Source organism: Plecotus auritus (genome assembly GCF_963455305.1).
Source record: "Plecotus auritus genome assembly, chromosome: 9".
NCBI classification, from domain to species: Eukaryota; Metazoa; Chordata; class Mammalia; order Chiroptera; family Vespertilionidae; genus Plecotus; species Plecotus auritus.
The window spans coordinates 115,673,954-115,694,471 of NC_137783.1; the positions used below are offsets into that span (position 1 = coordinate 115,673,954).

Below are 20,518 nucleotides of genomic sequence, written 5' to 3' on the forward strand. Positions count from 1 at the left end.
TGAGCTGCCCCTGGTTCCACCTACACTACCCTTCGTTGTAGCATAATCTCTTATTCCCCTGAGGAGCGTTAGGAGATATTAGTGGACACAGAAGGAAATGGTCTGATGTTTGTATATGAAGGAAAGGCAGAGCTTCCTTTGCTAAAGCCCCATTTGACCTAGTTCTTAAATAGGGTTCAATCAAGGCAGCTTTGTTCTCTTTTTTTCTTTTCCCCACTAGCTACAAAGGCAAAAGCAGTTGGGAGCAGATAAAAGGTGTGAGAAGGTCAGCCCTGAAGGTGGAAACAATGTGTGGTAAAGGGAAGAATCTGGAGACTTTTAGTTCCAAGTTCAGCTCCTCCAAGTTTCCTTAAGTCTCTACCACACACAAAAAGGAAAAACTGGGCTACCTTCCCCTCAACTATCCTCTTAGATCCTCTTGGGCTATGTTAGGGCGTCCCACTCGGGGGTGCTATAGGCTTTGCAGTCAGGCTGCTTGGTTGGGGCATGACTCCAACACTAACTAGCTGTGTGACCTTGGGCAGGTTGCTGAACCTCTCTGACCCAGGGTTCTCCTCTGTAAAATAGCCAGGGTCTCAGATAAAAGTTCCAAAAGGAAGAAGATACAGCTCCCACCTTCAGTATCTCACAGTCTAACAAAGATATCTCTAATTTCATGTGGTGATAGAAATACGGACACAGGTTTGCCAGTGCAGAGAGCACAGGCTTGGGGAGACCTGGAGGTTGCACAGAGAGAATAACTTGCAAGCTGGTTCTTCAAATATACAAAAGAACATTTTCCAGCAGAGAACTGAGCAGACTCATTCAGGTAGAAGAAACAGCACTTAAAGGGATGGAAGTAATAAGAAATGTGTAGGAGTTAAAAATAGTTCCCACTGATTGGGGAATTAGACGTGTTAGAGAAACAAAAGGACACGTTAGGAGAATAACAGTTGGAGAAGTCATCTTTTATAGGATATGCCAAGAGATTCACATTTAACCTAAAAGCACCCAGGATCTGTTGAAGGATTTAAGTAAGGAGTGAGATGATCAGATCTGTGTTTATGTGGAGGATGGGTTAGAAGAGGTAGAATTGCCCCTGAACAATCTTTCGGAGACCTGTGCAAAGGACATGGAGAGGAAGAGTTGTAATCAAGATGCATTTTGGAGGCTGAATGAAATGACACAGTGATTCATGTACTGCTAAGCTCTGAGCGTTAAGTAGTAATAGGGATGGAGGGACAGTTGATGGGGACAGAAGAGGGGTGGATGCCTAGTGTGCATCCCCAGTAAAAGGTTAAAAATACCTGTGATTATCTTTGGAGTAGATCTCCATCCAGGGGCAAATAAAAATAATGTGTTTTCCTTTGTGATTGCTCATACCACTGAGCATGTTGGTTTAGTTCACTTACTGCCATGCTTCTCTTAAGAAGACATCTTTGCTAGAGAATTTCACCCTCCCATCTCCCTTAAACTATGTGAATTCTTAGTTTTGATGGAAATTTTCAGGATGACAATGAGGCTTAGGATACAATGTGAGTTAATAATTATTGCCAACTCATCTTAGTGTTTTCTTTTCTCCACGTCAGTGAAACACAAGGTAGCAGTCAGAGCCAGCAGACCATGCCCAAGGTTCTAAGGATGCTCTGATATTCCCAAATGGTATTTGTCCTTTAAATGAGAACAAATTTTCATTTCCAATTACTTATGTGTTTTTTTTTTTCTATTGAGAATTGATGGATCTATAAAAAGTCTTTTCAGAATAGATTATTTACATTCAAATTAAATATTAAAGCTTTTTCTGTGGCCCTTTAACTTATGAAATCTGCTGTCTTTGTTTTCACCAAGGACACTCTTTCTCTAGACATAGGGAAAATAGGAGCATTAAAAGGTCATCTGTGAATCTCTATTTATCTATTAGGGAAGCGTGTTAAGAAAGAATAAGAAGGTTTAGGAGGACTTCAGTACTCAAACTTCCTATGTGAAGTGCACCAAGGCTGGGAATTCACCTCCTTTTCCCCATGCCCTTAACGGAATGGAAGTAATAAGGAATGCATAGAGAGTTAAAAATAGTTCCCACTGATTGGGGAATTAGATGTGTTAGAAAAATAAAAGGACACATGGTCCTAGGATGCTGAGTTAAGCATTGTGTCAATAGCCCTCATTGTTTGTGACCTCCCAGGCTCCAGATCTTCCCCTGAAATACAGCTGCACAGTCCACCAAGTTCTATCTCCTAAATCACACTTCTGATGATACAATTGCTTTGCTCCAAATCTTTGTCTCCTCCTGCCCTCAAGATAATATCTGAGGTCAGGAAATTGCAGGATGTTAGGGCTGGGACAGGCTTTACTTGATACTCAATTCTTCTCTAAAGCAGAGAAACCTACCAAATACACAGGGAATTTATCACCTTCAGAGACAGACTATGGTTTGGGATTGTGAAAGAGAAGACTATTCTAAATCTTCCTGTGGCTCCCACTTGTTGGTTCTAGTTCTTATCCTTGGAACCATTGTGAACAAGGTTAGTCCCTCCTTGGTGTGACACCACTTCAGATATGTGCTGACAAGAACCTTGTCTCTCTTGAATCTTTTCCATAAAGCTTTTAGCTCTTCACTGCTCCTCGTTCATCCTGCCCCTCTCGCATGGTAGTTGCTGGTCTCTAAAAGGAGGATGCTCAGGGCAAGATTCACGTTTTGGGTGTGTTGTGGCTGCTGTACACCCTCCCTCTCTAGACTATAGCTCTATTGATGTAGCTTAAAGCAAAATTAGTTTCTGGTGACTGTATCACATTTGGATTCAAAATACGCTTGAACCATAAAGCCTTTTATTTTCACACGTATTTGGTTACATCTTTAGAGGTTGCATCTACTTAAGAGGTTGCATCATTGACTTTTTAGGCCCTCACATAATTTATCTCGATGAATTTATATTGTTAGGCTTTATCCACTTCACCTTCCTGTCACGCTTTTGATGAACCTTGATTCTAGATTCCAATGTACTTATTCTACCTATTGTGTCATACGCAAATTTTATGTCTTCTTCTAAATTATTGATAAAGTTACAGAACTGGATAATACCCAACTACCCTTTAGTTCTGGTTGTCCAACTGAATATGAATTCGTGGTATTTTACTGTCATTCAGCCTCAGTTTACCCAGATCCTCTACAAGGTGGTCAGATGCTGTGCCGAGGTCCACATTTACTGTGTCTACAAAAGTACCCAGATGTATGAGTCAGAGCGCCCAAATAAAAAAACAACAACAACAAAGTGTGTTAGTCTAGTATCACCTGTTTGTAACGAAGCCATAAAAAACTCAATGATATTTTTTAGGGAGTCCAAAACCATACTTTTAAAGTAATCCATCTTGGGGGGGTGGGAGTAGGTCAATGGGGAAAAAAGGAGACATATGTAATACTTTCAACAATAAAGAATTTAAATTTTTTAAAAAGAATAATTATAAAAAACGTAATTGATTTTGATCACATGTCTGAGAAAGCACTGAGCATAATTTTCCAGGAAGAAGCTCAGCTCATAACTCTGGGTCCATGGTCTCCCTCTCTGCCAGTTAGGGCCCCAGCCACTGTCTGTGGTGAAGCTCTGTCTAGATCAGTGGTTCTCAACCTTCCTAATGCCGCGACCCTTTAATACAGTTCCTCATGTTGTGGTGATCCCCAACCATAAAATTATTTTCGTTGCTACTTTATAACTCTAATTTTGCTATTGTTATGAATCGTAATGTAAATATCTGTGTTTTCTGATGGTCTTAGGCGACCCCTGTGAAAGGGTCATTCGACCCCCAAAGGGGTTGCGACCCACAGGTTGAGAACCGCTGGTCTAGATGGTCAGTCCCTTGGGGTGCAAGCCAGTCCCCAAGCTCTCCTTTTACCCTCCAGTGCTGAGAACAACTGAGCACCTAGTAAGCTCACGGTGATATTTATCGTTCTTCTTATCATCGAATTCTTGTTTGTGTTATTGTTATTATCTATTCTATCTGCCATTGCAGCTCTGGGACACAGCTGGTTTCCTGGGTGGTGGAGATGTGACAGCCACCAGGTCATGCTCTAGAAGCCTGTGAGGGAAATGATCCAGTCATGTGGGCATTAGGGGCCTGCTATGTCCTCTCCACGGGTGGAACCAGTCCTTTTCTGAAGTTCTCCCTGTGTACTTACCAGTGCACTGGCCCGGACTGGGAATCCCACACTCAGAGGCATGTGGCGGTGCAGGCATGAGGATGTGCAAGCAATTAGCAGAGGCTTCCTTCTCTCTGGAGCAACTGTGAGCCATAGAGAATCATGTGCAATGAGCATATCATAGCAGCCATCTGCCTCACGGATTCACTTCTCCTTTTGCTTTAGCTGTTCTGCAGTAGTTCATGTGAGAGAGGTGATGGTATCTTGGAATAGGTAACCATATAGAGAAGAAGAAATCTGGACAGAATCTAGATATTTCTGGAGAGAGAAATAACATGACTTGCAGCTGTGGGAGGGTGACAGATGAGGAGGGATGAAGATATGATGACTACCAGATTTTGAGCTTCGGTCTTTGGCAGGATGTTTTTATCAAACTGAGATAATGAAGACTTGGATAGGAAGGATGAGTGGTAGGGGATGGAATCAGCTTTATTTGAAATATTAAGATTGAGATGCCTGTTAGGCAATTTGGATGTATGAGTCTATAATGCAGGGAAGAGACTGGGATGGAGATGTAAGTGTTGGCGTCATCCATACATAAGTGGTATTTCAAACCAGGGAACTGGATGAGATCAGATAAGTTATTGATGGGAATGATTTTTAGTCCACCATAAAGTACTTTACACACTTGTGATGCTATTCTCCTGCTAGTTCCCAGCTGAACATATCATTAGTCAAAGCAAATAATTTCTATTGTAGGGCCAGTCCTATGGAATCAGACCTTAGAATCATTTGAGGGAGCAGCTCAGAGAAGGAAAAGGCGTGAGCTGATCGTAGCCCTCTCTCCACAGCCTGTGAGGGCTGCTGAGTTCACGCATGCCCCAGCACCAGCTCAGAAAGTGTCATCCTCCAGGCACACTTCCAGTGCAATTAATCACGTTAATATCTATAAATAAAGTGCCATCAACAGTTACTTTAACAGTGCATGCCAATTACTGGTAAGCTCTGTCACTGAAAATGGGTGTTTTTGCCAATTTTGTCATGTCTGGGGCAAGTATTAGGAATACGGTTGGAGTTTCTGAGAAAATAGAATGATCAAATCGTTAACAACTTCCATGTTACAGGTAGGCCAAGTGTGGGCCAGCGGTGCGATTATTACAGGTGAGGATCAATGACGCTTGAGAGAAAGACTGCAACTCATATTTCCTCTCCACTTGATAAATAACAATTTTTTAATTTTTTTTTTTTTTTTTTTGCTGTATCTCACAGGGTTTTGTTTTTGAAAGAGACTTTGTAATAACAGGATTTCTCAGTGAGTCGGCAGTACTGAAGATTGGGGGTGGTAGTGACCAGATTTCCCGTTGTGTGATGGTGGCTCACTGGAAATTTGATCCAAAGGCCCCAAGAAGTCGGGATATTGAGGATGCAGCAAATATGCAAAGACCCTTGCACCCTCTGCATTTGCATATCAATTTGTTAATTAAAAAAATATTGACTGAGATATTCCTGTGTCAGCCACCCGGAAAGGTGGATATGTGGTACTTGGACTTGAAGAGTATACGGACCAGTGAGGCCAAGAAACATGTAATCAAATGCATTAGTCATAATAGATACCACATATTTGGTAGTTACCGCACACATATGTTTTCTCATTTAATTTTTTAAATAACTCTATGCTCTAGATATTATTTCTAGTTTCCAAATGAGGAAACAGAACAGAGAAACTGAGAAATTATGGAGCTTATCTAAGGTTGCGTAATAATAAGTGAGGAGCTAAGACTTTAACTCAGTTTTGATGAGTTGCACTGTATGTGTAGGCTTCAGGGCCTTAAAATACCAATTAAATCATCATCCTGCTTATACCCCCAACATCAATTCCCACCCATCGGAAGCAAATACTTTCAACTACTTTGACAGTTGGTGGGAAAGCAGATGGGTGCAGCCACTGTGGAAAACAGTATGGTGGTTCCTCAAAAAATAAAAAAATGAAAGTGCTTTATGACCCAGCAATTCCACTTCTGGGTATATATCCAAAGAAACCTCGATATATTTTTTAAATGCTTTATTTTATTTTTAGTGTTAGGTTTCTATTGAAATTTATTATGGAAAATGAGGATTTAGCTCACAAGTTCACTACATATAGTTCCCTCCCCCATCTTCTCAAAAGTTATGTCATAAATTTGTGGAGATAATGATTCATGTCTATATCATTTTGCGTAAACTTCGTTTATAGCCGAACCATGTAGTGGGCTGTGATTGCACTGTCTCTTTCCCCCCAGGAGTTGGTGTTTGTATCTCTAGCCTGGCTCTTTCCGCTGATCTTTGTATTCCTATCTACTTGGCTACCTGACTTCCCCATTCGGATCTCACATTTAATGGACCCAAAACTGAGTTCCTGATCTCTCCCATGGCCCTTTCCATTTAGAAATGAAGGTTAATGGCAATTCTACCTTTCCATTAACTCAGGTCAAAAATACTGGAATCTTTCTTGACTCCTCTCTTTCTGTCATTTAATCTATTAGAAAATCCTGTTTTATCTTCAAAATTGGATAACTTCTCACTATCTCTCCTGCTTTCTCTGGACCAAGTCACCTCACCTCTCACCAGGTTCATTGCACCAGTGTCCTAACTGATGGCTCTGCTTCTACCCTGTCCCCTCAGACTGTTCTCAACAGAACAGCCCAAGTGATCCTATTAAATTAAAGTCAGACTGTGCTACTTGTCTACTTCAGTCCTTTTAATGGCTTCCATTCCCGCTCAGAGCATAAGCCAAAATCCTTCCGATAACCTACATAATCTGGTCTCTCACCTCATTATTTTTACCCTCTCTCCTTTCCACTATCTCCTTTCCCTTCCTCAGACATAGCAGCTCCCTCCCACCTCAGGCCTCTGCACTTGCTCCTCGGTCTGTGTGGAGTCTTCCCCAGGAGCTGCATGACTAGCTTCCTCACCTCATTTCTCCAGGCCCTCACTCAAAAGACACTCTTGCGAAGCATTCCGTTTAACATTTTCTTTAACCCCTCAACACTGCTTAACCCCTTTCTCTACTGTTTCCCCTCTCCATTTCATTATACATGTGTGTTATATATGTATAATTAATTTTATGAATTATCTTGGTTTTATTTGCCATGTGTGGATGTGTGTGTTCTTGCAGCTATCGCTAATTCATCCCAAACTCTGTCAGGTGGTAGTCTCTTGTAAGTACACCATGTTTCATTTCTTTCTGTAGAGGACAGCCTTTTAAAGCATAGAGCAGGGAGTGGTGTGGAGAAGCAAATGAAGAAAACCAGTGCATCAGACAAATGTTCATACGCACATGAGTCCATTCCTGCTATCTGTATGCAACTCCATTGGTTTATTTGACCTGCACAAATGCTGCACTAGTCCAGTCCATTCTGGACACTAGTCCACAGCATTCTAATAAGTCTTCCTGGCACTTTGCATGTCCAAATAAAATTTAGGATCCATTTGTCAAGTTGTAATGTGATTGGAATTTAGCCTGTATATCTGTTTGGAGGATATCTTTATAATATTGAGCCTTCCATTCTATGAACATGGTATATCTCTTCATTTATATAGAACTTCCTTAATTTACTCAATAATCCTATATTATTTTCAGTAAAGGAATATTGGCTATTTGGGGGTAAATTTATTCCAAGATACTTGATGTTTTTGATGCTATTTTAAGTGAGTTTTTGGTTCTATTTTTATTTTTTACCTTTATTTCCTAGTGTGGAAAAGTGAAATTTATTTTTGTTCACTGACCCCATATTCATCAATCCATAAATCATCAATAACCATGCTTATTAATTCCAATAATTTGTAGAGGTTTTATTTTTTATTATTTCTTTACACATGTCATCTAACAATGACAGAATGAATTTTTTACTCAACACTTTATACCTTTTATTTCTTTTTATGCCTTATTTCACTATCTAGGGCTTCACTACAATGTAGAAGTAGTAATATGTCTTAATTTTAACATTAAATGAGAAGCTTTCCACATTTCACCATTAAGTACACTATCACTTTAGCCTTCTTTTTAGATGCCCTCCATCAGATAAGTAATACCCTTACCTGGTGTTTTAAAAGCTTTTAACATAAATAAATGCTTGATTTTAATAATAATTTTCTATATTCATTTTGATTATTCTTTTTATTTTGTTACCTTACACAATTATGTTTTTAAATTCTCATATGTTAATTCAACCTTATAAACTTGAGATAAAGCACATCTGTTAGTAATGTATTATTATTTTGGGGGCTGCAGGACGCCTGGATGCCCCAAGCCTGAGGCTGATGCTGCCAGGATCATGGGAGGAGGGAGACTTTACTGTCCTCTTTTTTATCTACTTAGTTTATTTTGTCTTTGTCGTAATTTTTTAATAAAACTTTTGGCCTACTAAAAATATATATATTATTATTTCCATGTTTTTCTGCATTCAGTTTTATAACATTTTGTTTTATTTTTTTAATCTCAGTTCAAATATAATTGGTCTATAATTTTGCCTTTCTTATAATGTCCATCTCAGATTTTAGTACCCAAAATATGATTGGGATGGCTTCAAAAAATGAATTGGGGAATAATATTTTCTATTTTTCTCTTTTCTGAAAGTGTTTGTATAATGTTAAGTCTTTATTTCTCCTCTAAATATTTAATAGAATTCACCAGTGAACCCAACTGGGCCTGAAATTTTCTTTATGGTGAGGTATGTAATTACAGATTCAATTTTTTAATAAGCCATAGTAATTCAGCCTTTAATTCCTCTTATATTGATTTTCTAAGTTTTGTGTTATGAAAAATTCATCCATTTTGTCTGATTTTTAAAATATGTGGGCATAAAGTTGTTTATAAAATCCTTTCTTTATAATTTTAATGCCTTTTTTAGTAAAGATCTGTAGTAGTGTTGCTTTTCGATCATGACATCGTTATTTGTGCCTTTTTCCCTGCTGCCTCCTCTTTTTTTTAATCTGTCTTGAAAAAAGATTAGCAATTTTTACTAGCTTTTCACAATCTAACTTTTGACTTTGTTGATTCTCTCTAAATACATTTTTCTCTATTTCATTAGCTTCTGTTCTTATATGCATTATTTTCTTCCTTCTACTTTGGATTTAGTTTGTTCTTTTTCCTAGCTCTTAAGATAGATGCATGCTTTGATCACTGATAATCAGCCTTATTTTCTTGTTATGCATTTAAAGCTAAAAATTTTCCTTAATCAGATTTTAATTAATCTTTTGATCTTACTCTGCCTGTTTCTCCTTCGCTGTCACACTGCTGCCATGCCCACCATATTTGTGACACCACACGTGTGGAGGTCAGTCCCCCACCAGGCAGTCCTGTGACACCAGCTGGGCGCCCTACAATGTACGTCAGTTCTGACATTCTCTACCTGGAGAGTGTCAGATCCCACAGGTTAAGGGCTCTTCCCACAAGACTGCCTTTGCCCCTTCAGATTCCAGTTGCAAGTAGTAGGGCCCCAGGAAACCCACAACTTCTGACTTGGCTACACATCAGAGATTCTTATGACCTCCTCCCCCTTGGAGTTGATTATTTGCTTGAATAGCTCACAGAACTCAGGGAAATGCTTACTTATATTTACCAGTTTATGAAAGGATACAGATAAACATCCATATGAAGAGAGACATCGGGCAGGCTCTGAACGGGGTCCCAAGCCCAGAAGCTTTTGTCCCCATGGAGTTGGGGCCCATCACCCTCCTGATAACATGGATGTGTTCACTAGCTGGGAAGCTCTCCAACCCCAATACTGTGATGGTTTTATGGAGGTTTCTTCATGTGGGCATGATCTATTCTGAACGCTGTTTCTAGCCCCTTCCCCTCTCTGGAGAATGGTGTTGGGGGGTGCTGAAAATTCCAAGCTTCTAATCATGACTTGATCTTTCTGGTGACCCATGTAGGAGCCATCCGGGAGCCCAGTCAGAGTCACCTCAATAGAACAAAAGATGCTCCTAGTGCTCTTATCACTTAGGAAATTACAAGGGTTTCAGGAACCCTGTGTCAGGAACAGGGACAAAGATCAAATGTGTATTTCTTATTATAAATCACGATATACAGCATTCTACATGTTCTGAAATGTGTTATTTTTATTATCATCCAATTCAAGATGTTTATTATTTTCACTGTGATTTTTAACTTAGAGCCATTGTTTATTTGAAAGTGTTTATTTCTTAGTTTCCGAACATATAGAAACCTTCCAGTTATCTTTTTGTTATAGATTTATAGAGTGATTGCATGATGCTCCTCCCTCCTCATAGCTAACATCTCTGCCAGACTGTGCGGCTAGCTAGCCTCTAGCCAGAACGTCTCCCGTGACGTCAACTGTTGCTCTCTGCGTGAGAATGTGTGATGGTTGGGTACACAAGCATATGAACCACAACCACCTCTCTCCTCTTCAGTGCAAGAAACTATGTGTGAAAAGGCAGGTGGAAATGAGGGTACTGTGTATACGCAGTAAAGGGTTAAGTCAGCAAGCGTGGGGTGCTCAAACCCTGCATATCCCAAAGAAAATACTGGCCCTGGACTGATTCCTGCCAGATATCTTCTAAACCAGTGGTTCTCAACCTTTCTAATGCCGTGACCCTTTAATACAGTTCCTCGTGTTGTGGTGACCCCCAACCATAAAATTATTTTTGTTGCTACTTCATAACTGTAATTTTGCTACTGTTATGAATCGTAATGTAAATATCTGTGTTTTCCGATGGTCTTAGGCGACCCACAGGTTGAGAACCGCTGCTGTAGAGCCTAAGACCATCGGAAAACACAGATATTTACATTACGATTCATAACAGTAGCAAAATTACAGTTATGAAGTAGCAACAAAAATAATTTTATGGTTGGGGGTCATCACAACATGAGGAACTGTATTAAAGGGTCGTGGCATTAGAAAGGTTGAGAACCACTGCTCTAAACCCTCACACACCCTGCTTGATAAGAGTTCCTTATAACAGACCTGTATAACAGACCTTAGCTACACCCAGTATTTTATGCTAACAGTGTGATTTATAGTGAACTGTTTTGCTCACCCAGGGCCCTGGGCCCTGTGGTTTAACCTCTGATGAAGAGAATGAAGACTGACCAGTTCAGGACAGTCATGTGGGCACGCCTTACCACCTGCAGTCAGAACCTTGGACATCAGGGTTTATGTGAGCGACCCTGGTTGGCAGTGCTTCCCAGGTATTGCCACGTGTCACTGCTAAGAGACGCAGTGCTGTCCGTGTGACTCCACTGGTGAGGACAGCTGGAAGCTCAGGCCTCCTTCCCTTGGACCTCGCCTTGTGTGTCTTTTCTTTGCTGACTTCCATCTGTGTCCCTTTGCTGTAATAAACTGTAACCATAACAGCTTTTCTGGGTCCTGAGGTCCTTCTAGTGAATCATAAAACCTGAGGGTGGTCCTGGGGACCCCAATATAATGGTAGAAAAATGTTGAGGAGACTAAAAGTCTTTTGATAGTGAGTCTCTTCACCTAATTTATATAACCTTCTATAAAGACAAGGTTCAATAACTGTGGTGATGTTAATATCATACAAACAGTATTAGAGAATAATTTATCAGAACTTCCAGTTAAATACATCAGATGAAATAGGTAAGACTGCCTCCACTCCCTCCTGAGGCTCCCCATAAAGTGATAGTAAAGGAACTACAAACAGCATAAGCCGTGGAAGACTAGCTTTGACCCTTTGTCACCATCCTCTTAGCTAGTTAGTATTTATAAAGGAAAGAAAGCAGAGGGCAGGCCAGATGTTATGAGCATGGTCATCTGGGCAGCTTTACCGGGAAGCTACCGCTTCACGCTCCCCAGGGAACCTCTGGTCCATTTCCTGCAGACCCCTCGGAGAAGGGTTCAAACAAAGGGGCAGTTGGGCACATGCACAGTGAAGTTGGGGTGACATAGGGAAGTGCTAGCTGTCGGTCTAGCCTGGGAAAGAATGGAGCCGCTGCAAGTGTGCAAAATCTTGGAAAGTTAAAATCCCCAGACAGAGTTTCCTTTTTCTCTTGCACTCTTGCTCTGCTCTTGTTCTGTCTTGCTTCGTGGCCCACACTAACCTGCGTGCTAGCCTCCATTGCCAGGTGGCCGTAAGTGCCTGTGGACTCCACAGGAAGGAGGTGGAATGGACTGTGCTTTTATGTGGAGCAAAAATTCTGGGCAGTGGCCTTAATTCTGGCCCTGCTGAAAACAAGGTTGGACTTCTTCCATGGTGAGACAAACAGAGATGGGACCTTGGAGGGGAGCCCTCTTAATGTTACATCATCAATAAAGGGCCTCAGGAAATTCTTTTCCTCGAGGCACCCCAAGAACTCCACTTCTACCGACAATACCTTCAGTTATAAATATAGACAATTAGGGATGTCCTAATAGGAAAACCAACATCAGGCAAGAGAAAGTCCAAAATAAATAGATCGCTGGAGAAAAGGAGATTAAAGCAAGAGAAAGAATTCTACCTAACATCTATCACCGAGGACCAAGCAACATCAGTGAGAACTAGATATCTAAATACCTTTTAGGGAAATTTCAGAAGGTACAACTACAAAGTAAAAGTACAGAGAAACAATCTTAAAACCTCCCTGATTGGAAAAAAAAAATCTACAAAAGAAAGGCATTAAACACCCCAGCTGGAAGTACTAGGACACATTGTGACAATATAAAATGATTTTAAGATAAAATTATTTGAGCCTAAATTCCATGACAACTTTCTTTTAAGTATTGTAGTGCAATAAAGATTGTTTTAGCTCCCTGTGAACCCTGGGAAAAAAGGTACTCAAGGACATACTCAAGCAAAATGAAGATTGTATCTAAAAAGCAGGGATGATGTGGGTTTTAAGAAACTGCAGTGAGCCAAGAAATGAGAATATTTTAACCATAGTTTACATGTTTGTTAATAATTTGGCAGGGAAACATAATGAAATAGTGAGAAACCACATTTGAAAAGACAAAAGCATGATGAATAATAAATTATAAGAAGAAAAAGATTTGCATACAAAATTAACAAGCCTGATTTAATAGACATATAAAAATGTACCCCTGCCCAGCCAGTGTTGCTCAGTGGTTAAGCATTGATCCATGAACCAAGAGGTCATGGTTTGATTCCTGGTCAGGGCACATACTTGGTTTGTGTGCTCAATCCCAAGTAGGGGCATGCAGGAGGTAGCCAATCAGTGATTCTCTCTCATCATTGATGTTTCTATCTCTCTCTCTCCCTCTCCCCGCCAATAAAAAATATATTTAAAAATAATTTACCCCCACAAATAGAGAATACCCATTATTTTTAGATACATGGGGATAGGATAGGATAGGATAGAGTAGAATAGGATAATTCTGAACTCAATAAAACTAGAAAACAAAAATATAGTTCTCTGCAAAATCTGTCTTCTCAGAATTTATAAATCCCTATTATTAATTTACATAAAATGAAATTAATCAAATTTAAGCGTATTAGTTTTGTCACATGTATAGTCATGTAACCAGAACCAGAACCACAACATAAAATGTATCTATCACTGCCAAAGATTTCCTAATGTTCTGTAACAGTCAATCTCCTCTGCCCAGTCCTGGTTCCCACTGATCACTTTCTGGCAATGAAATTTTGCTTTTCCTAGAATTTCATACAATATGTTGTCTTTTGTGTGTGACTTCTTTCACTGAGCACAGTGCTTTTGAGATTTTTCATGTTTCTTATATTGGTAGTTTGTTTCATTTGTTTGCTGAGTAGTATTCTATTGTAGGGATATGCCACATTTTGTTTATCCATTCACCATTTAATGCTATATTTGGGTTTCTTTTCATGTTGGGCTTAGAAAAATTGCATACCAGTATTTGGATGGATGTGTGATTTTATTTCACTTGGGTGAATAACTAGGTATGGGATTTCTGGGTCATTTGGCAAGTGTATGTGTAACTTTAAGGGAAATTGCCAAACTGTTTTTCCAAATAGTTGACATGTTGCCTTTCCAGCAGCAAGCATATCAGAGGATCAATCTCTTGGCATCTTGGGTAACAGTCTTTCATGTTAACTATTCTAGTGAGTGTGTAGTAGTTTCTCACTGAGGTTCAGTGTAATTTGCATGAAGTGTCTGTTCCGATCTTTTGCCCATATTTCTGTCAGTTTGTGTCTCTGAGTTGTAGGAGTTCTTTATATAGTCCGGATGGAAGTCCTTTATTAGCTATGTGGTTTGCAAGTATGATCCTTCAACCTAACTTAAAGTTATATTATGTATGCTACTTGTACTATAGTACAAGAACCTTACAATAGTTCTAGTTTCCTATCTTCCCAGGGAATAACCCCAATAGAATGAGAATTTCTCAATATGACTTTCCAGTATCAGAGAGGACTCTAAGTGGCCTTGCTTGGGTTACATAACTCATACCCGAACAGACAACAGTGGACAGTGACATGAACATTTGCTACACCTGAATTCCTGCAGCAGCCCTCCTACAACTTCACCGAATTGAGAAAGAGCTCACCAGGAGAATCCTGCAAGAGGAATGCAAGAGTATCCTAGTTAGACAAACACTAGAGCAGTCATAGGCCATCACAGGCAAACATATCACAGAAAGCGTTTACAGATTGGCAGGTAGAGAATTCATGCACACTTGCTATAAATTCCCAGTATATCTTGCCAGCAACACTGACCTTGGCCTCACAAAACAAGAGCATAAGAAGCATTTCTCTGTATGACATTTCCCTTCCCCTTGTAGCCCCCAGGGCACTCAGCTACCAGTGACACTTCTGCTAATTGGTTCCTGTCAAGCTAAAAAGAAGCCAAATATCCCACCACCCTTTTATGTGTGACTTTTATCAGAATTCTGGAAAAAATTTTTACTAACAATATAAGCACTTCTGCATAATGTAGGTTCTCAGCCTTGGGACCAGAGCATTCCTTATAGCAAAGGGCTGCCCTGTACATTATAGAATGTTTAGCAGCATCCCTGAACTCTACCCACTAGATGTCAGTAAGACACCCACCTCCCCAGTTTTGGCAATTAAAATTTTCTCCGGGTAGTAGAAAATGTCTCTTGGTTGAGAAGCACTAGATTAAGGGAATGTTTATGAATATCAGGATCTATAGGTTCTTTTTTTTTTTCCGTTTTATTGCATTTATTGGGATGACACTGGTTAACAAAATTACAAAGGTTTCCGGTGCACAATTCTACAACACATCAAAAAAAACCCCACCAAACTACAGGTTCTGAGCTCAAATTAGCATCAGCTGAGGAGAAAGCAGAGTTAGCATTAGGTGCCATCAGCTCCTGCTCCATATCCCAGCAAACCCATCTCTCATCAAAGGACCATGTCTGTTTTTCAATGCTGCAAATACAGCTCACAGCACCTGGCAAAAAGCAGTGCTGGACAACCACAACTGCAGAAAATGTTAAAAGAATAAGTGAGCGGCCTTGGCCGGTTAGTGTCAGCCCACAGACCAAAGGGTCGAAGGTTCGATTCCCAGCCAAGGGCACGGACCTCAATTGCAGCTTTGATCCCAGCCTCAGTCGGGGTGTATGCAGGAGGTAGCCAATTGATGTGTCTCTCTCTCTCTCCCCTTCTCTTCCTCCCTTCTACTCCCTCTTGAAAAAGAAGGAAAGAAAGAAAAATATGGATGATTATTCACAGTGTTACTCTGGGGCAGTGGTCGGCAAACTCATTAGTCACCAGAGCCCAATATCAACAGTACAACGATTGAAATTTCTTTTGAGAGCCAAATTTTTTAAACTTAAACTTCTTCTAACGCCACTTCTTCAAAATAGACTCGCCCAGGCCGTGGTATTTTGTGCAAGAGCCACACTCAAGGGGCCAAAGAGCCGCATGTGGCTTGCGAGCCGCAGTTTGCTGACCACTGCTCTGGGGCAAGGAGTGACATAGGTCGTATATACGTAAGAAAAGGGGATGTTTTACTATTTTACTTTAAAACTTCTATATTTGAACTTTATCGTTTTTACTCTCACAACATAGAAATTTTTAATGATTTATTTTAAAGCGTTTGGAAATCACAGCAAGCATTTTCTCTTTGATAATTATTTCTTTCATTTGCAGGGTTGCTTTGTTTGTTTGCTTGTTAAGTACATGCGTGGACACTAGCCCCAGTTCACATTCTGAAGTAACATCAAGTCCGAAGTTATGATTTTTTTTTTCTTTTAACTCATGAGCAGACAGTCATATAATATAAATATTTGTGAATGGGTTTATGTTGGGAAAAAATGTACTTGGCACAAAAGTAGCCTGACACATCACATTCAATTTTGTGCACTGGCCTGGAGAGTGTCATGTCTCAAACCCTACAGAGCGGGCGCGTGTGGGCCCTTGGGAATTGTATGCTGAAAAGACTGATGGTGATGAAGCTTCATGGGGTGATTTTGGTCACTCCTGTTTTACTCTGTCCAACCAAGATATTCTGGGCAGATGAGAGGAGAGAAGCAGTGAGCTGGGTGCCGTGAAGCCCTCTGAGGGAGAACGGGTGTCTGGGTTTTTCTCCTTGAGGCAGACAGAGGGCAAAGGAGTAGGCCAGGGAGTGAGGAAGGAAAAAGATAATTTGTGGGGACAGCTGTTGCTTCTCTTTCTCTTGTGCCACAGCAGGACGCTGGGTCAGATGCTCCTCCTGCGGTCAGACGCTCCTCCTGCAGATCACCCACACCTGCCCCTTGACCACCCCCCACCCCATCCTGTGTAATCCTCATCTCTCCCCCTCACCTCCAGGCCAGAGGGCAAGGCCCAGCCACCTGGGTCTCTTGAGGTTAGGGTTCCAGGAACCAGGAGCGCCAGGCTTGCAAGGTGAGGTCATTTATTTACTCGAGGCAGGCGATGCAGGGAGATACAAAGCAATCCATCTGCCTTAGCCACCAAACAGAGTCCCTCCACCTCTTCCTCCAGCAGAAGCGGTCAGGCAGGGAGGCCGGGAGGGCCACGGTGACCTTTCAGAGCTGAATCTATGCTTCTAAAAATAGCAGCATCCTTGGAGAATGGAGAGGGGTGGGAGAAGGCTGTGGATGTTGAGCAAGAACTGGACTCTCCAGAGCATTGTCAGAATGAAACTGTATTAATCAGACACACGCACCCAGCTCAGTAACCTCAGGTATCACAAATTGAAACTAAATGAACTGGCTTCGTTATTTTCCTTTCTGGTTACACTCTCCCTGGGCTAAGATGGAGAAAGAGAAGCATGTCTTCTGACTTATTTGAATGGCTGCGTACTGCCCAAGGAGATGTCTTCCCCAACAGAGGGGAAAGGGGGCTCCTGAGAGACACATGGCCGCGCAGTGGGAGACCCCAGGCGGTGGTAGGGGCCTGTGGGGCCTGGGTCCCAGCCGTCTCTCCCTGCACGGAGACTGCCTGGGGCTCTGTCTGAAGCTGCGTGTGTCCAGGGCTGTGATGTGTGGGGTTGCTGGGTGTCCCTCTCAGGCTTTTGCGGGGTCCTTGTCCAGAGCCATGTGGGGACTAGATGTTTCCAAGGTCCAGTGGAGCCGTGTGCTGGTCCGCACAGGTTGTGTGAGACCAGGTCGTGTGCAGTGCTCTGGTGGGTGGCGGTGCGTGTGTGCGTGTGTGTTTGTTTCGGGGTGTGGGGTGTTTGCAGGAGTTTATGGGGATATTATGGCAAACTGTTTGGGGCGGGGGCTGTGAAGGGGCGTGTGTGGGGCAAGGGTGCATACAGACGGTGGGCCTATGTGGGGCCCATGGGAAGAACTTGGGGGAGGAAACGAGGTAGAAGAGCCTCTGAGGGGCCTGTGAGGCTGTGTGGGGCCGCGTGAGGTTGGGTGTGAGGGCTGTGATGGGGGCTCCGCAGTAAGGCCGCTCCTCTGTGTAGCGTCATTTGTGGCTCTGCGTGGATTGTGATGGGGATGTGAATGGACCCACACAGGGGACCCATGGGGAATAGTTAAGGCTCTGGGGGCTTCTGCTCTGGGGGCTACTTTCAGGGTCACCAGTATGAGACCGTGTAGGGCTGCAAGAGGGTGGCAGAGGCCCTGGGTGGCCTCCCAGCTTTGCCATCTAAAGGTGGGCTGGGCTTCCTTAGGGCAAGGGGCTCCGGAGTGCAGGCTTCTCCATGTGACTGGCGTGGAGCTGAGAGGCACCAGGGATCCCAAGATGAGTGGAGGGAGCAGGGCTGACCCTCCGGGTGCCACCTTGCAGCTGACCCTCTGCACACCAGCCTGGAGGCGCTTCCTAACACTTCCACGTGCACTTTCTCAACAGGACAACGTGGATCTTGGCGAGCTGATGTTTTCCCTCTGCTACCTTCCCACCGCTGGCAGGCTGACCATCACTGTTATCAAAGCAAGGAATTTAAAGGCGATGGACATAACAGGAGCATCAGGTGGGACATTGTCTGACGGGAGCTTTCTCATGCGGTTCTCGTGTAGGATCTTACGAAGTTTCTGGTGCAGTAATAAACACATGGACTCTGGGACCAAACTACCTAGGTTTAAGCCTTGTTTAGACGGAATAGCTGTGTGACCCTGGGCAAGTCCCTTAACCTCTCTGGGCTTCAGATTCCCCGTCTGTAAAAGAATGGTAATAATAGTAACTGACTTATAAGATTACATGAGTTACTTTATATAAAGCCACAAGAACATGCCTGGAACATACTAAATGCTTCCTATCATCATCATCATCATTCTCTCTTAAGTCTTCTTCACCATAATTGTGAATGAGGCCCACAATTTACACATGATGATATAGCTTATCGAATTGAGTCTTTCCTCAGTATAAGCAATTACCATTTCAAGCTTACAGAAGATTGAAGAATCCTATCCTATATAATAAAAGGCTAATATGCAAATTGACCGAACGGTGGAATGACTGGCCACTATGATGCACACTGACCATCAGGGGGCAAACGCTCAACACAGGAGCTGCCTCTGGTGGTTAGTGCACTCCCACAGGGGGAGTGCCACTTAGCCAGAAGCCCTGAGCTGGGCTCATGACTGGCGAGCACAGCGGCAGTGGCAAGGAGTGGGCCTAAGCCCTCAATTGGACATCCCCCGAGGGCTCCCAGACTGCGAGAGGGCACAGGCTGGGCTGAGGGACACCCCCCTCCAAGTGCATGAATTTTGTGCACTGGGCCTTTAGTATCCTTATAAAGGACTCATTAGTGAACTATGCAGTTTTTGTTTTTTCCAGGGAATCAAACATGTACCTTAAATTCTACACCCTAAAAAACAAGCCCCGGCATGCAGTTCCTAACATGCAAAATCACAAGCAACCTTTGCAGGGGCTCCTAAAATGTGGTCATAAAATATCCAGTCCACCAGCTGTTGGCCACTGAAATCAAAGGACATCAGATGCAATTCATTCCACTTCCTGTACTCCAGGGTTTTCCCAGCAGAAAAAAGATGGGGCCCCTCCTGGCTCTCACAGTCCCTCCTGGGCAGTGTATGGGAGTCAGGGCAGCACACTGTTATGCAGGAGGGCAGTGAGGTGGAACCAGGCAAGTCTCCCCTGCAGCAAAGACCAGCCTTGTCACCTGTCACCCCCTCCCAGCGTGCACCCCAAGCCAGCCTGTGTCCTTTCTCCCTACCGTGCTGAACTGCTTTGCCCTTTGCAACCCGACTGCAGGCAGCTCTGGGGGCTCAAGGCCCCTGCACTTAGGAAATCAAGCCCCGAAACTCCTCCTGTCCTCTAGGAATTCAGCCCCTCCCTTTCCCTGAAGACCTGATGTTTAGGAAAACATTGTCCGGAGTGGCTGAGTCCGGCCCACAGCCCTTTCTCCACACCTTGAAGGTGCCTTTGCGTTTCTCTTCCTGTCACAGCCAGGCAGATCTGAATTCTTCCTGGAACCGTTTTTCATTCGGTAACAAGTTTTTTCACACTATTTTTAAATTCTATGCATTTTGAGGAGACCGTGTCCTGTGGATTTTTGTGAATGAGTGACTTAATTATGCTCACTCTAGTCACTGCCTAGGCATTGTATTAATGAAACTCCTCAAGCTCCAGTCCACAGGCAGGGAAAGCATACACAGTCCATGAAACTCCACAGTGAGGAGGCTGCTGGCCTACATCTGCATCTGTCCTCACAGACCCCTGCTTCTCGTGGCCTCCACAGATCCCTACGTGAAAGTCTCCATGATGTGTGACGGCAGACGGCTGAAGAAGAGGAAAACGTCCACCAAGAGGAACACCCTGAATCCTGTTTACAACGAAGCCATAGTCTTTGACGTCCCTCCCGAGAGCATTGACCAAATCCACTTGTCCATAGCGGTCATGGACTATGACCGGTGAGATACCTGGGACCCTCTCAGGGCAGGTCCACTGTGTCCAGGGCAAGGAGGGCAGGGGGGCGGGGGGCTGGGGGAGTCAAGCTTCTTAGCTGGTCCCTGGGCAGCAGGAGATGATGCAAGTGAGCAGCACGTGGAAAGGTGATTGACAAGGAGTCCAAACCATGCTGTCGAGTCAGGTTATGAA

At 42.8% G+C, this 20,518-nt stretch overlaps 1 protein-coding gene across 2 annotated transcripts in view; it reads left to right on the plus strand.

The window, feature by feature from the left end:
- SYT9 (synaptotagmin 9) overlaps positions 1–20,518 on the plus strand; it is a 159,928-nt gene that overhangs the window by 97,801 nt on the left and 41,609 nt on the right. For both annotated transcript variants that reach the window (XR_013959033.1, XM_080641619.1), the window contains exons 4-5: positions 18,311–18,431; positions 20,160–20,331. Coding sequence is in view for 1 of the 2 variants with exons in the window: in XM_080641619.1 (XP_080497745.1) it covers positions 18,311–18,431; positions 20,160–20,331 (293 nt within the window). In the remaining variant the exon portion in view is untranslated. The remainder of the gene's footprint in view (positions 1–18,310; positions 18,432–20,159; positions 20,332–20,518) is intronic.